The 14483-nt window shown below is 41.7% G+C and overlaps 1 protein-coding gene across 1 annotated transcript in view; it reads left to right on the top strand.

Annotated features, from left to right (window-relative positions):
• FBN2 (fibrillin 2) overlaps positions 1-14483 on the top strand; it is a 1183434-nt gene that overhangs the window by 1022354 nt on the left and 146597 nt on the right. The window contains exons 36-37 of the mRNA XM_086961117.1: positions 5483-5605; positions 10113-10274. Of these exons, the coding sequence (XP_086817243.1) occupies positions 5483-5605; positions 10113-10274 (285 nt within the window). The remainder of the gene's footprint in view (positions 1-5482; positions 5606-10112; positions 10275-14483) is intronic.

Raw genomic sequence — 14483 nt, 5'->3', positions numbered from 1 at the left:
ATTTAGTTTGATATTTACAAAGTCTTTCCATTCTTCTTTCTTATCCGTTTTAGTTCTCACTAAACAAAATCTGTCACCAGCACCTCTTTCTCACAGCACCTTTTCTTTTTTATTAGTTTCCATAAATGTCATGGAATGTTCATATGTTTTGGCAATGGTTAAAACCTCGTCTAATTAGTGGTTATCTTTCTGCCACAATGTTTCTATAGCTTTTTCAATCACACAACTCAACATAAATTGATCTCAAAGTTCCTCACATGAAGGACCAATATAACATGCTAATTTACGTAAAGAAGTTATATATTCCTCCACAGATTCATCAGCTCTTTGCATCCTTTTCCCAAAATGATAACACTTTAAGATCGTACTAATTTTTGGAAGATAGTGAATAACTAACTACAATTTCAAACTCATTTAATCCTGTAGCATCTTCATCAGAAAGATCTGGTAAATGTTTAAATACTTCTTGATCTTCAGGACCCAAACAATACAGCAGAAGAGAAGCTTTCCATTACGAACTTAATGAAGTGCCACACACCCTAGCATAATGGCAAAAAAACTTTCCCCATTTTGACCAATGAAGCACTGGATCACAGGAGAAGGCAAAAAGAAAGGAGGAGGATTTACATTCTGCATGGTGGTGCCGTCTCCTATACTGTGAAATGACTGACTTTCAAATAAACAATACTTAGATAATTAAAATACCAAACAAAAGAACAGAAAGGAAAAATGATTTTTAACAGTAACTTATTTGAACTAATACCAGAATGCTTCCAAAACCATCAGTATTCAATATAATACCCACGTTTCCAATGAGAAGATATTGCAAAAAATATAAATAAATAAGAGCCAAGTGTAGCAACTGAAGTTCAAAGACAAAGCTATGTAATATTTGTTTTTCAGTGGTTCAATTCCTCTTCAATAAATCCTCTACCGAAGATAGCTGCCATGCAACATTCACGCTTAATGATGCTCGCATTACAATTCCATGACGCCATTGCATTTCCTGATGAAGTGGCGAGTGAGAACTTGTGGAAACAGCCTGAATCAGAGCCTGAGGAAACAGCGCACTCGCTCGAGCCTTGTCTTGCTGGACGCATGTGTGAAGAGAGATGTGCATATGACCATAGGGGTTAGAGGAGGCTTCTTGTTGATTAAACTTAATCCTGGAAGCCGAACCCACTCAGTAATTCACCGGGATTACCAATGAGATGCACATTGACCTTAGGCTTGCATAGCAGACCTTTCCAGTCAAAACAAATGATTTCAGGTCGAAAGAAAAGAGTAGCTGTTGAGGATTAGGATGAGTTTTACTCCTTGTTGCCAGTGTGACAAACTGCTTAATGGTCTAGCAGATATAATTCACATAGATATTTTTTAAGATACAAAAAAATGACCTCAGTCAGCATTCACCTTCAAACTGCTCCTTCATTCTCCTTTTTCAATCCCCACAATCAGAATCATAACATTCTCAGGATGTACAGGGTAGAACATTCTAACGAGTGGAGACTAGGAAATACCACTAAGCAGCGACGGCTCGTGGAGGGAGTTACGGTGGGGCAGGAGGGTGGGGAGGGGGAGGGGCAGGGTGGAGGTTGCTAAAAACCGGCATATGGATAATTGCAGGTAAGTAAACAATTTAATTAATAAAACGAATTTCGTAGTGCGCCTTGCATCGCAAAATGCAATGCAGTGCGAGCTACGAAATTCGTTTTATTAATTAAATTGTTTACTTACCTTCAATTATCCATATGCCGGTTTTTAGCAACCTCCACCCTGCCCCTCCCCCTCCCCACCCTCCTGCCCCACCGTAACTCCCTCCACGAGCCGTCGCTGCCACTAAGAAATAGCACATGTTCCTAAAGGGTAACAGGACCTCTTTTAAAATGGCATGCTTCTTTTTTGGGGGGTGGGGGGTTTGTTTGCTTAAGAGGAGGCAATAGTCCTGTGGATGTGTGACTGTGCCAAGTGGGCAGGATGTTACTTTTGGCCTTGCTCCTCTGTTTCCTATTCCTTGAGCCAGATGTGCAGAGCCTGCAGCCCTTATCAGCGAGCTCTTGGTGCAGGGCTTAGACATTGGCTAAGTGATGCACCCAATCTACCAGACCCTGTCCAGAAGATATGATCTTCATCTGTGCACAGCAGGTCTGGGTAGTTGTTATACTGTTATTGCTGAAGATCGTGACGTGCACGCAGTCTGCCAACCAACCATGATAATGTCAGACTTGAAGGATACCTGCAGTCATGCATTTTTATTGTAAAAAAGTATTCTAACGTTTGCTAATTTTTGAAGGAAAAAAATAAAAAACAACAATGACAGTAATGATCCTGGCTCTTTTTACGTTTCTCCCTTTTTAGGTCTCAGAAACAGTGCATGTGCTGTCCCTTTCAAAATCTTTTGTTGACCAAAAAAACAACTTAAAAGGGCTTAGAATCCGCCCATTACTAGCCATTGTTTGGCTTCCTCGTCACTCTCTTTTACTTGCTTCTTTTTGGTTATCACATGCCGGTTTCACATTCTGTTCTGTCCCTTCCATGGAGTGTGGACCAAATACTGATGAATTGCTTTATTAGTGTTCTTCCTCTACTCCTGCTCGGATTGAGGTACTCTTTTGTATTTACTTTACTTCTAGCTCTCCACCTGCATGTGTTGGCAGGCCAACTCCTCGCTCTGCTTCATTGCTGCCCCGTTCCCCTCATGCATTCCTTCCATTTATTTTGTGCCGTTTTATTTAGCACAAATTCTTTCAAGCACAAGGAGATTAAGGGCCATATGTATCATACTACGGTTTAGCGAATTCCAAATAGCGAATTTTAAGGAATCGCTATTTGGAATTCGCAAAATGGTATGTATGTACAAAATCGCTATTAAATAGCGATTCTTTACCATTCCTAATTTGCGATTAGCAAATTGCTAATCGCAAACTACCCATTCATTTCCATGGGCCAGGAGGCCCATAGGAATGAAGGTACAATTTGCGATTAGCAATTAGCTAATCGCAAATTAGGAATTTCTTCAAGGGTGCAGGGGTGTCTCAAGAACACCCGGCTGCACTCCTGAAAAAGACATTTGGGGGCATATGGCACACATACATGCCCTAAGGGCATGTATGGGCGTCATATGGCACCGTTTGTTTTTTGGAAAAAAGCTTTTTGAAAAGAATTCGCAAATTACCACCAACTATAAGTTGGTGGTAATTTGCGAATCCTTAATGGCATTTTTGGAATATTTTTTGTTTGATACATTGCATTTAAGGAATCGCAAAATTTGCGATTCCTTAAGTGCAATCGCAAAATAATGAATTGCAAATTTTGCTATTCCTTATTTTGCATCAAACATGTTTGATACATACCATTTGTCAAATTAGCATTCGCAAAGGCCGAAATTCGCAGAATTTCGGCCTTTGCGAATGCTAATTAGCTTGATACATATGGCCCTATGTGATGTTGAGCCAACGCAGGGACTCGAGCTTGGTTCCCCCCTTCCAAAGTCAGCAGCTCTGGCCCTTAGGCCATCTCCTCCCTAAGTACTTCTTATCCCCATGCCAGTGGCGTAACACAGGCCTCCGCGGATGGGGGCCCCAAGGTCCAGGGCTCCCCCTCAGCACAGTACTCTGGCCGAGAGCTCCTGATTGATTCCAGAGGGGTCCCTCCACGTACCTTGCAGGGAGTCCCCCTCAAGTTTTGTTACGCCAGTGCCCATTGCACTACGTGTTTGCTCTTTGTTGCTGAAGTGCTTCTCCTACTCCCTCTCTGTTGTGCTTACCCGTCTGCTTCTGCCTGTTGTTGAACTGAGACTCCTAATTATAAATAAGGAGTCGGATCAAATATGTGATCAACTTGCATTGTAGCGCTGTATGTGTTCACCCCCGCCATAATGTAATCACAGTAATTGGGTCTCATTTACAATTACAATCAAGGACCCGCTGTTGTCCATGTGCATTGAATTAGGTTGTTCCAAGAAGCATAGACAAAGCAAAAAGATCTCGTCTGTGCGAGAACTATTGGCTGTGTCAATTTTTTTTAGCCATGTTGTACATCAGTGCAGCGCTGTGCAGCATAGCTGAAAGTTTTAAAAAAACAACACTATGACGTGGCCAACGCTGGCTGAGTCATAGCGCTTTTTTTTTTTTTACATTCAACCATGGTCGTGCACAGCAGCAGGCCTGCTGCACAACATGGTAAAAAACATTGTAAAAGTCAAATAACTCTACTATCTGCTGTTGTCATTTTTTTGTAACCAATGTGTAAAGAAATTAACGCATTTGATAATACAACTAGGGAACAGACCAAAATGTAAAGCACAAAAATCAATTAAAAATTTGACAAATTGAATTTATTCATAAAATTACATTCTCAAGTTATTAAAAAACATAATCACTACAATGTTATTAAAACATACACAAAATTACGTATGAAGGAAATATTCGTGACACAATTATACAGAAAAATAATACATAAGAATTAGGTGGCAAACAATACAATTTATCGACGCGCGTTTCGGCGTTATCAGAACGCCTTCATCAGGAGCCACATTCAATCTGTAAAACATGTTTTAAAAAAGAGTTAGACACAACTCTGGATCGGAAAAAAAAATTTTCACCAATAAACAATTGTATAAAAACATCTTATTGTGCTTACATAATAAGGAAATCCCTACAAGAAGCAGTTACCAAATGTAGCTGCAACTGATACAAACTAGTCAATGTATATTTGAGCAGTAGTTGGACCCCACAGAGTCTGATAAAAGAGGGGGGAGGGGGAGGGGGGAGGAGGTTCAAAGTCTAATTGGCATCAGACTATCTATCCTTCATCCACTAGCGAGTGTCCAGTGAATGTACTATACCATTGTTGAGGAAATTACAACCGTTGGATGGTCATAATCATTTTTTTGTAAGCTATATTGTACGACGCTGCAGCTTCTGTGCAGCATGGTTGAAAGTAAAAGTAAAAAAATCACTATGACTCTGTCACCGCTGGCTGTGTGACAGCGCTTATTTTTTCTTTTTACTTTCATCCGTGTTTTTTTAGATAGATAGATTGATTGATTGTCAATCTTTTGAATGCCTCGTTTTATCTCTCCCTCTCATTTGTATGTTGACCATTATGCTATTGCTGCTTTTTCTTGGTCTGAATACAGTATGCTCTTAATTGTCAGCTTTTCAGCACCTAATGATTAACTTGTAAAATAGCATGACTTCCAAAGCCACAAGAATTTGCTGGTGCTCTTACCATTTTATCTGTCTGGCCTGGCTCAATCTTAAAATTGTTGGAAGTGCACAGGTTTTCTAATGAAAATGCTAACAGAAATATGGAAGCTCATTTGTTAATATGTATTGTGGTTTTACCGAGGAAAAGTGAAAACTCAATGACATTTCTGCAAGTGTATCTAGATATATCATTCTGCCTTATATGGCCACGTTTCCATCAGTTGTTTCACTGAGTATGTTGCAAATATTTAACTTGCTTTATCCATTTTTAGATATTGACGAGTGCGCTGATCCCATTAATTGTGTTAATGGCCTGTGCGTCAACATTCCTGGGAGATATGAATGTAACTGCCCCCCAGACTTCCAGCTGAACCCCACTGGAGTTGGATGTGTTGGTAAGTCTGGAATTTGCAAATGTGTCTCGCCATCATGATCTGTTAGTACTTGAGTTAAGTCTAAGAACACATCACAGAGGCTTCAGATATCTGTAAACTATTTAGGTCCTTGCAATGAGTTGGTCAGAATTTGATTAGGAGGCAGTGAGGGTTTGGAATATAAGACAATGGCTGGTATCTCAGCACCAAAGTCCGGCCATTGTGAGGGTTAGATCCATAGTTTACCAGGCAGTTTTTTCCCAGTTTCAGCAAAAAAACACTTACATGTTCCACCTGCTCTGTGAAGGTGGAAAGTGTCAGCAAGAGGGCAGGTTAAGATGGAGGGGCAAAAGTGCATATCACGCTTGTGCCTGTACCAGGGGAACATTTTATTCCCCTCTACCCCGACTGATGCAGGAGGGTGATGGGGGCTGCAAGAACTGTCACAGGTCCAGTATCGCTGAGCCCAGAATGATCAGGTCTGTAGTTTTTGGACATGGTAATTCCAGATCCAGACACATTTTGAATTGGGACTTGGGGTGTTACACCTGGACTTTTCGCTCTCGGTGAAATATCACAACTTGTAATGAGACCCTTGTTTTATTTTTTTTCTTTACAAACTACTTGATACAAAAAATAATATAGGCCAGTCAACATGCATGATTCCGTGAAGCTTTACTCCCTTTTTAATTATCTTAATTTAAGAGCCTGCACTTAATTTTCTAGGATCTACTTTCTATGTTTGTTCTTATGGACCCTATGTATGTCGATATTGCACATTTCCATTCATGTACGTGAACATATGATCTCATCAGTGCTTATTGCAAGATTAGGTCAGCTGATGGATACTAAATGCTGCAAGGAACATCATAAACTATCAATAACTTATTCATAGACAAGGTAGGGACCAGAATGCATGTCAAATACTAAAACTAAAAAGAAAACTGTCTTAGGCTCTATCCCTCTGAAGAGACCTACAGCCATTTCTAGGAGACAAAGATGACCTCTTAGCCCGCAAAAAAAAACACTTTAGACTGGGCCATATTACTGAAGTATTATCAGAGCTTAATGGTGGGCGGTCCCTCATTATATGACGGGCTAGCCCCATGCAAATGAGGGATCACATTTGTCCATATAGATCCCCCATATCACACATGCAGGTGCATACACAGAAAAGGCCACTGAAGAACGCACTAACTGTGCCATGTAGGAGGTGACACACGAGTAGGAAATATTCTTAGTTGACCAATTGCTGGGAGCACAGCGGTTTCCTTGACCTCTTTAGGGACAACCACATAAGAGAGTTCCTGCTCCCCCTCCTAAGAAATATTAAGGAGTGCCTGCATAGTCAGTTTACTAAAGTGAGTCCTTCTGATTGTGATACCGGAGCTGCATTGCCAGTGTCTCTACCTGCACACTCTGCACCCTTGTCTATGAAGAGGGCGATTTAACAGTGCAGTCTCTGGCAGTCACCACTTTGAAGAGGGTCTTAAGGATCTAGAGGCCCCCTGCAGGGAAGTGTTTTACTTGCTGTAGTATCTGCTTGGCAACACCATCATCTGGTGCTGCGGTATGCCTGTGCTCTTCTATGTAGTGGATATCCTATGACTTTTGAGGCCACATCTACCTTGAGGATAGGGTCAATGTCTACATATGTGGAGTTAATGATAGTTCACGTACTAATCTCTCATTATCTGGTATATAGTATTTTTGTAGCACTATATTCTTGTGCTACATACTCTGACATACGAATGCCCTAAATACCACAACTATGTGCCTACATTACTCTGATGGGGGCGGAAATGAGTATTACTGACCCCATTGGACTTTCAAGCCATTACAAGGTTTAAGAAAGCATCCCAGACGTAGTGTATTTCACCCAGAGACTTCAGCTGCTTAAATACAGAGGGCAACATGAGGAATAAGTAAAAGAATTGGGAACAGAATTATTTTGGTAGTTGATATTCTGGCTACAATATTTGTTTACCGCAATATTTAAAAATCAATCTTCTGGTTCTACGTAACATTCAGAGCAGAAGGAAGACACCTTTTGCATTATGACTCATCAGTGACTAAGAGCACGCGATCCCCCAGAGTCGCTGCTCATGACGAGCTCAGCTCGTCATGAACAATGGGAAAATATAATATTCAGCACAGGAGGAAAATATCACTAGCAGCCAAGGTGTTAAAATCCTCAATCCAGAAATATGGCCTAGCATCCAAGCTCTGCAACTGGAAACCCTTACTCGATGAATCCACGATTCTACTCACCCATATTAAGATACTGAATTGGCAAACTGCTAGTGCTGCTCTTTTATTGTTTATCCTTGAATTATAGAGAGTGTCCATGGCGTAACTTGGGGCCAGATTTAGATGTTGGTGATCTGCCTTTTGTTCCACCAGGACAATGGAATAAATACCTCTGTCACCCTAGTGGAGGTCCCGACCACTAGATTTATAAATGACCATCAACCTGGTGGTCATTTATAAAGCATTGGCAGGAACCGCCATCAGAGAGGTTCCTGTCCATGCATTTCATTGTTTGGTGCAGGGCTTCAGGAAAATGATGGAGCCTTGCACCTAACAGCTTTCTTTTTTTATTTTGAAAAAGAAATCCTGAAACTGTATTTTTAAAAAAAAATAAAAAAAGATAATGTCTCCCTGACCGTGGGAGTCATCTCCTATAACGACGGAGGCATTATTTCTTTTTTACTGCCCCTCACCACCAGAGTTTGCCTGAATGTGACGGAGAGTAAAAAAGCGGCTATATGTCCACCCATCCTAATTGGACTGGGGAAATATAAAAAATTCTTTGATGGCCCTTACTCCATTGGGCTTTGGAGAAGTTTGACTACGGCGGTGACAGAGTAGTCACCGTCATAGCTAAACTAAAGGTCTGCTCGTATGTAAATTGGGTGGTCAGAATACTATGTGTGGAGAGGGAACTCCATTGTCATTGCGATGGAGTTCCTCTTGCCCCAACAACTAAATGAGGCCCTAAGCCCTTAAAAGTTGATTATGAGCAGCGAGTTTGGGTAAAAAATAATAATGAAAAATAATAATGAATTACGTTACTATAACACTTTTAAATAGAGAGTACATATTTCACGGTGACATTTCGTCTCGCACAAAAAAAAGAAACACGTATCTGTGTGACATCCTGACCGTGCCTGACAGTCAAGTAGGCCTTTTGGAACCCAGTTCCAAGGTTTCAACAGACTCTGGGTCTCATTTAGAATTTGGAGGACACTGAATCCTCCACTCTCCGGTGGAAACTCTCAACAAGGAGTTGAATCCTCCAGTCCAATTTCCAACACAATAATATCCTCATGTTGGAGAAAATGCAGCCAGTGTATTGCACTCTGTATTTGCAGTTTCCTCCTCACACTAGAGGATTGTCAGTTCCCACCAAACTCTAAACAAGGTCCTGGGTTGCGAGGTATTGCGCTCTGTTGTGCTAAACTCTGACACAATTTTGATTTTAGACCAAGGCACAGAAAAAGCATTTATCATAGATTCACTATTAAAAGCAGTCTCCCTAAGATAGTTCTGAGAGGTGTGATTTATTTTTGACTTACTCCTAGCATCGTGCAGGATTGCCAGGAGCACCGTACACTTACTCATGGAACATAGTTTTGCTAATCAGTTCCTTTATTGTCTATGTAGATAAGTACAAATGCTTGTGTACTCCTTTACAAAGTCTCATACTTTTGCATGCAAACTGATTGGAACATGAGTGTAATTAAATGCACTTGAGTGCAATTGTTCTTTTCGGTTTCATAAGTATTTGCTTCAAAACAATCCTCATTTAAATACTTCACAACAAAATATGCAAGAATACTGTTTTTTTTTAATAAATATTTTTATTTTGTTTTGAAGAAAACAAAACATCAAACAAAGCATGAATACACCATACATGATGAATATCAATCCACCACATTCTTGTAAGGCAGTTATAAGAGGACAATGTCTTTTGCGGCTTAGGCTGTAGCTGGACATGAACAACCTGGGCGCAGAAAGACAAAGGTTCACATTTGTAGTGCGCGTGGCTAACAACATTAGGGGCAAACGTTACATCTTTCAAGGCTTCTCTCCCATGCAAGAACATTGTTGATAGATGCAGATGCAGCATTCTGTAGGCAGAAGCGTAGAATTTGTGAATGCACCTGGTTTGGAGTTTTATGATTATGCTAATGATCTTATTCACAGACACAGAAAAAGAATATGCGGTTCATCTGAGATTTGGGTTAACTGGGGAAGGAGGGGTAGCTTGTGAAGTGGATGCAAATTCCAAAACATTGAAGTGGAAGTAGAGATCGGAATTGTGCTAAAGTGGCATTAATAATACATTGTGAATGTGTCATTCCCCAGACCGCCTTAGACCAGAAGACGTGTCCAAGATAGTGGGTAATGGTGGGTGAGAGATTTCATTTATACTACTTAATTAAGGGGATCCTAAAAATGGCGATGTGGATATCTGTTGCAGTGTCTATGCCTGTCAGGCATAACAATATTTTTTACTTTGCAGATACAAACATTGGCAACTGTTATTTGAACTATGGCCCGCGTGGGGATGGGGGTCTTTCCTGCAGCACGGAAATTGGTGTCGGAGTCAGCCGGTCCTCCTGCTGCTGCTCCGAGGGAAAAGCCTGGGGAAACCCCTGTGAGATCTGCCCAGCCGTCAACAGCTGTAAGGAAAAGCATGCTTTCATTTATTTTCAGATTGTTAAGATGCTATGAAATACCTTCATTCGAGGTTCTTACTTCCTTAGGTGCTTGATGCGTATTTATTCATTATTATTTGAGGGAAGTTGATGCACCCATAAAATCTCAAATCAATTCATTCATTCTAAATAGGCAATCGTACACAAGTTTTATGTGGCACAGCTAATTCTCATGGTTTCCCGAATATAGGGGTTGCTTTAATTTCTGTTCAAGATGTGAAGAGATGGCAATTCATATTGTTCCTGGACACAACAAAATTTAATCCAGATTGGATCGACTGAGGAAAGAAAAAAGCTACCACTCTATTCTGCTCTGCTGCATTTATCAATGACGGAAAATGTAGTGTTGCTGCACATGCCCACCTTAATGTTTCCATACAGCAGTTCTGCTCTGCCCAACATGTAATGCGGGCCTAATCCTCCTTCTTCACTGCTCCAGGAAGCAGATTAAAAAAAATTCTGATAGTGGTGTGTAAGATATTCATATCTGCTTCTGTTATTCTTTTGACATGTAAACATTTTGTATACTCTGCTGTAAAAACAGACAGTCTGTCGTGGTTGATGAAGAACCAAGAACAGCATTCTAGTCGCTCGTGCTGTTAATCATAGGTAGGTGGGGAGTCGTAAGCCATCGACGTTTCGACTCGACTGTGCAATGCAGGATTTGAACCTTTGCTGCGAGTCTTCATCAGGACAGTGTGTTTGCAACCTAAACCTGCAGCCAAGCCTGGCTAGACAGGTATGATTTATACAGCGTGCCAGAAGGCTCAATGTCGCCATGGTACAATTCTTCTGGTGTGCTACAAGCACATCACCAGGTGTATATTTCTTCTAGAATGCCCCTATCTTAGTTTACGATGCTGAGGCCTCCTGACTAAGATAGGGTAATTCTTGAAGAAATATAAACCTGGTGATGTGCTTGTAGCACACCAGAAGAATTGTACCGTGGTGACATTGAGCCTTCTGGCACGCTGTATAAATCATACTTGTTTAGCCAGGCTTGGCTGCAGGTTTACGTTTCAAACACACTGTCCTGATAAAGACTCGCAGCAAAGGTTAAAATACCACATTGCACAATCGAGTCGAAACGTCGATGCTCTTCCTTTGATCAAGACCTGTACCTACTACTTACATTACCATACCAGTTGGAATTTGCATTAAGTGCACACTGAAAATTTACAGATTACTTGTAAATCCTTTATGGATAGCCTTGCTGTAACTGATCTTTGTTATCAGTATTTAAAAATGTGTTTAATTGTCTATATCTTATTCTTTGATTCACAATTTCACTACCCAACACCACTATTCTATACTATCACTTCTCCTTTTGTGCACAACCTATGGTTATTACAATAGCAATTGATTTGCTCTATAATAAATATTGTGAAATTTATTGCATAGTGTGGCGCTTGCTTTCATGTGTGGTCTATGTAATTACTTGTTTAGATGAGAAATAGGTATTTTGTACATGCATCATTATCTCTTTTAGGTTATTCATTCATTCGATTGCAATGTTTCTTGCAATATAAACTTCAACTGGTTCTAATTCTGGTCACGGACCACTATGTTATGAACCGAACACACCAGTTCAGTTTCCTTTTGAGGAAAAGGGCAATAGTGGCTGCAATTCTGAACGTTGACCTACATCTGCAAGCTGCTGAATGTAAGGTTTGAAATAAATCAACCAAGCTAAATCGGTTTTAGAGTAATGCCACCAAGATATTTGCTGGTCTCAGGGGTTATGTCCAGCAGCGGCGCCTCCGCAATGGTGGAGGAGCATCATCCCACTGACCCAGAGCCAGCAGCTGATAAATAAAAAATATTTTACTATTGCTTTATTTTTCAGCTGCTGGCTGAGCCTGCATGTGCATGGAGGGGTGGCGTTGGGACATAGGAGGGGGAAGGAGGAGTGGTCGATGTGCACTTTTAAGTGCACATGTCAGTTTGTCCTTCCGCCTTAGGCTGGCCAAACAGACATGTGCACTTCGGTTTCTCCAACACAGCTGTATTGTGCAGCCAGGTAGGAGAAACGATACAAAAGGGGGTGGGGGGTGGTGATGGACAGAGCATCTGAATCAATCAAACATTCACACCCAGTCAAAAGATCTGGATTTAATCCATCACCGTTCTTTAGCCCACTCTGCCACCCCAGTTCAGACATGGCTATATGCAAATCAGTCTGACCCTGTGCCTCAGGGGAACAGTCCAGCCCGAACTGCCAAGCCATGTCTTCCCTGGACCGGAAACAAGCTTCCGAGGACCGGTTTCTGGCATTCCAGCCGTCTTCAGCCCGGCTTGCTTGAATCCAGTGGCAAAGTGAGCAAGGGAGTCACGTCTGAGCATACCCTGCCACACTTATGGCGGCCAAAAGCGGTACAAAAGGGGGGTGGTGATGGACGGAGCATCTGAATCAATCAAACACTCACACCCAGTCAAAAGATCTGGGTTTAATCCATCACCGTTCTTTAGCCCACTCTGTCACCCCAGTCCAGACATGGCTATATGCAAATCAGTCTGACCCTGTGCCTCATGGGAACAGTCCAGCCCGAACTGCCAAGCCATGTCTTCCCTGGACCGGAAACAAGCTTCCGAGGACCGGTTTCTGGCATTCCAGCCGTCTTCAGCCCGGTTTGCTTGAATCCAGTGGCAAAGTGAGCAAGGGACTCACGTCTGAGCATTCCCTGCCACACTTATGGCGGCCAAAAGCGGTACAAAAGGGGGGTGGTGATGGACGGAGCATCTGAATCAATCAAACACTCACACCCAGTCAAAAGATCTGGGTTTAACCCGCCACTGCGCGCTCCCCCCTCACCCTTCTCATCAGCCCCCACTTCCCCCCACCCACCGGTATTTATCTGTGGCAGCCAATACTGGTCTTTTAACTTTCTCCATGGTGCGAAAGTTAAGATGAAAAGCAACCAGAAAGCTCCAGAACGTACTGTGCAGCATCATTTAGGCCTAGGTTAACCATTGGATCTTTGATCTGGGAACGATACAGCCACTGGTCTCACTAGTGACAGTGGGCCATATTATCAATAAAGGGCGATACATTAATGCCGCTTTTATCGGCAGGAAACTGCCGCTATAGCGGCGATAATGGGCTTGATAATATGCCCTTGTGAATTCCCATTGAGGCCCAGGTTCTGGCGTTAACCTGGGCTTCTATGGGAATTCACAAGGGCATAATATCAAGCCCATTATCGCCGCTTTAGCGGCAGTTTCCTGCCGATAAAAGCGGAGATAATGTATCGCCCTTTCTTGATAATATGGCCCAGTGTCTTTATAATTAGCCACAGTAAAAACAGTCAGTCTGTAACTGTTGTGAGTTCAGGATTCAAGGCACAGTGTTACTGGCGAATGGTGATGCTTTTTTGAGGTCAGCAAAATCATGTGTACATTTAAACCAATGCATCCACGCAGATCATACCGGATAACAGATAGGGAATAGTGTTGCCAACTCCAGATGGTCTACATGTTCAATTACTGAGGGGGCTGAATTGTGAGTAGTCTAAGCAGAGCCAAGAGGCATTGACTCTGGATATGCTACAAGTAACAATTGAATTTGTTTGAGTCTGTTTTTGAACTTTCCATAGAGCCTGATGTAGGGTTTGGACTGCAGGCACTCCATCACAAATATGGCAGATATCCTGTTTACCTTATTGGAAATGCATTATATCTTATGGCACAGGACAGGATATTGGTCACTTTTGTGACAGGATAACCCTTTCGACAAACTAAAGAGGTTGTAGCAAGCTTCTCACATCCAGATCTCATCATGGAAACATGACATGTATTCTCAGGTAGCGGTACTGAAGCTTCACCTAGGTGCTTGATCTGTGATAGCGCTAATTCTAAACTGTCTGATTTCTGTGTGCTGCCTGCTATTCAAGGTCCTGCCCAAAAAAGAATTGCTCCCACTTTAATCATGCCTGGGGTAATTGGAATCCTTCCTTGATATGTGCAAAGAGTAAAGATGAGCTTCCCTGTGTCTGTATCTAGCATAAGCTGGAGCATAGGCTAGAGACTAGGATAATAAGAAAGAACGCCAATGGACGGACATGAAAATTAATAAAATAAAGCCCAGAAATGCATTCAATTGGTGAATCTTAAAGCTGCAATTCCACTGTCCACATGTCTAGCTTCTTTGGAAGAGGGAAAAAGGAATGATTAGGCGG

This window comes from Lissotriton vulgaris, chromosome 3_1 (genome assembly GCF_964263255.1).
Source record: "Lissotriton vulgaris chromosome 3_1, aLisVul1.2, whole genome shotgun sequence".
NCBI lineage: Eukaryota > Metazoa > Chordata > Amphibia > Caudata > Salamandridae > Lissotriton > Lissotriton vulgaris.
Note: the sequence above shows the minus strand (reverse complement) of the source record. Positions and strands in the feature narration are given on the sequence as shown.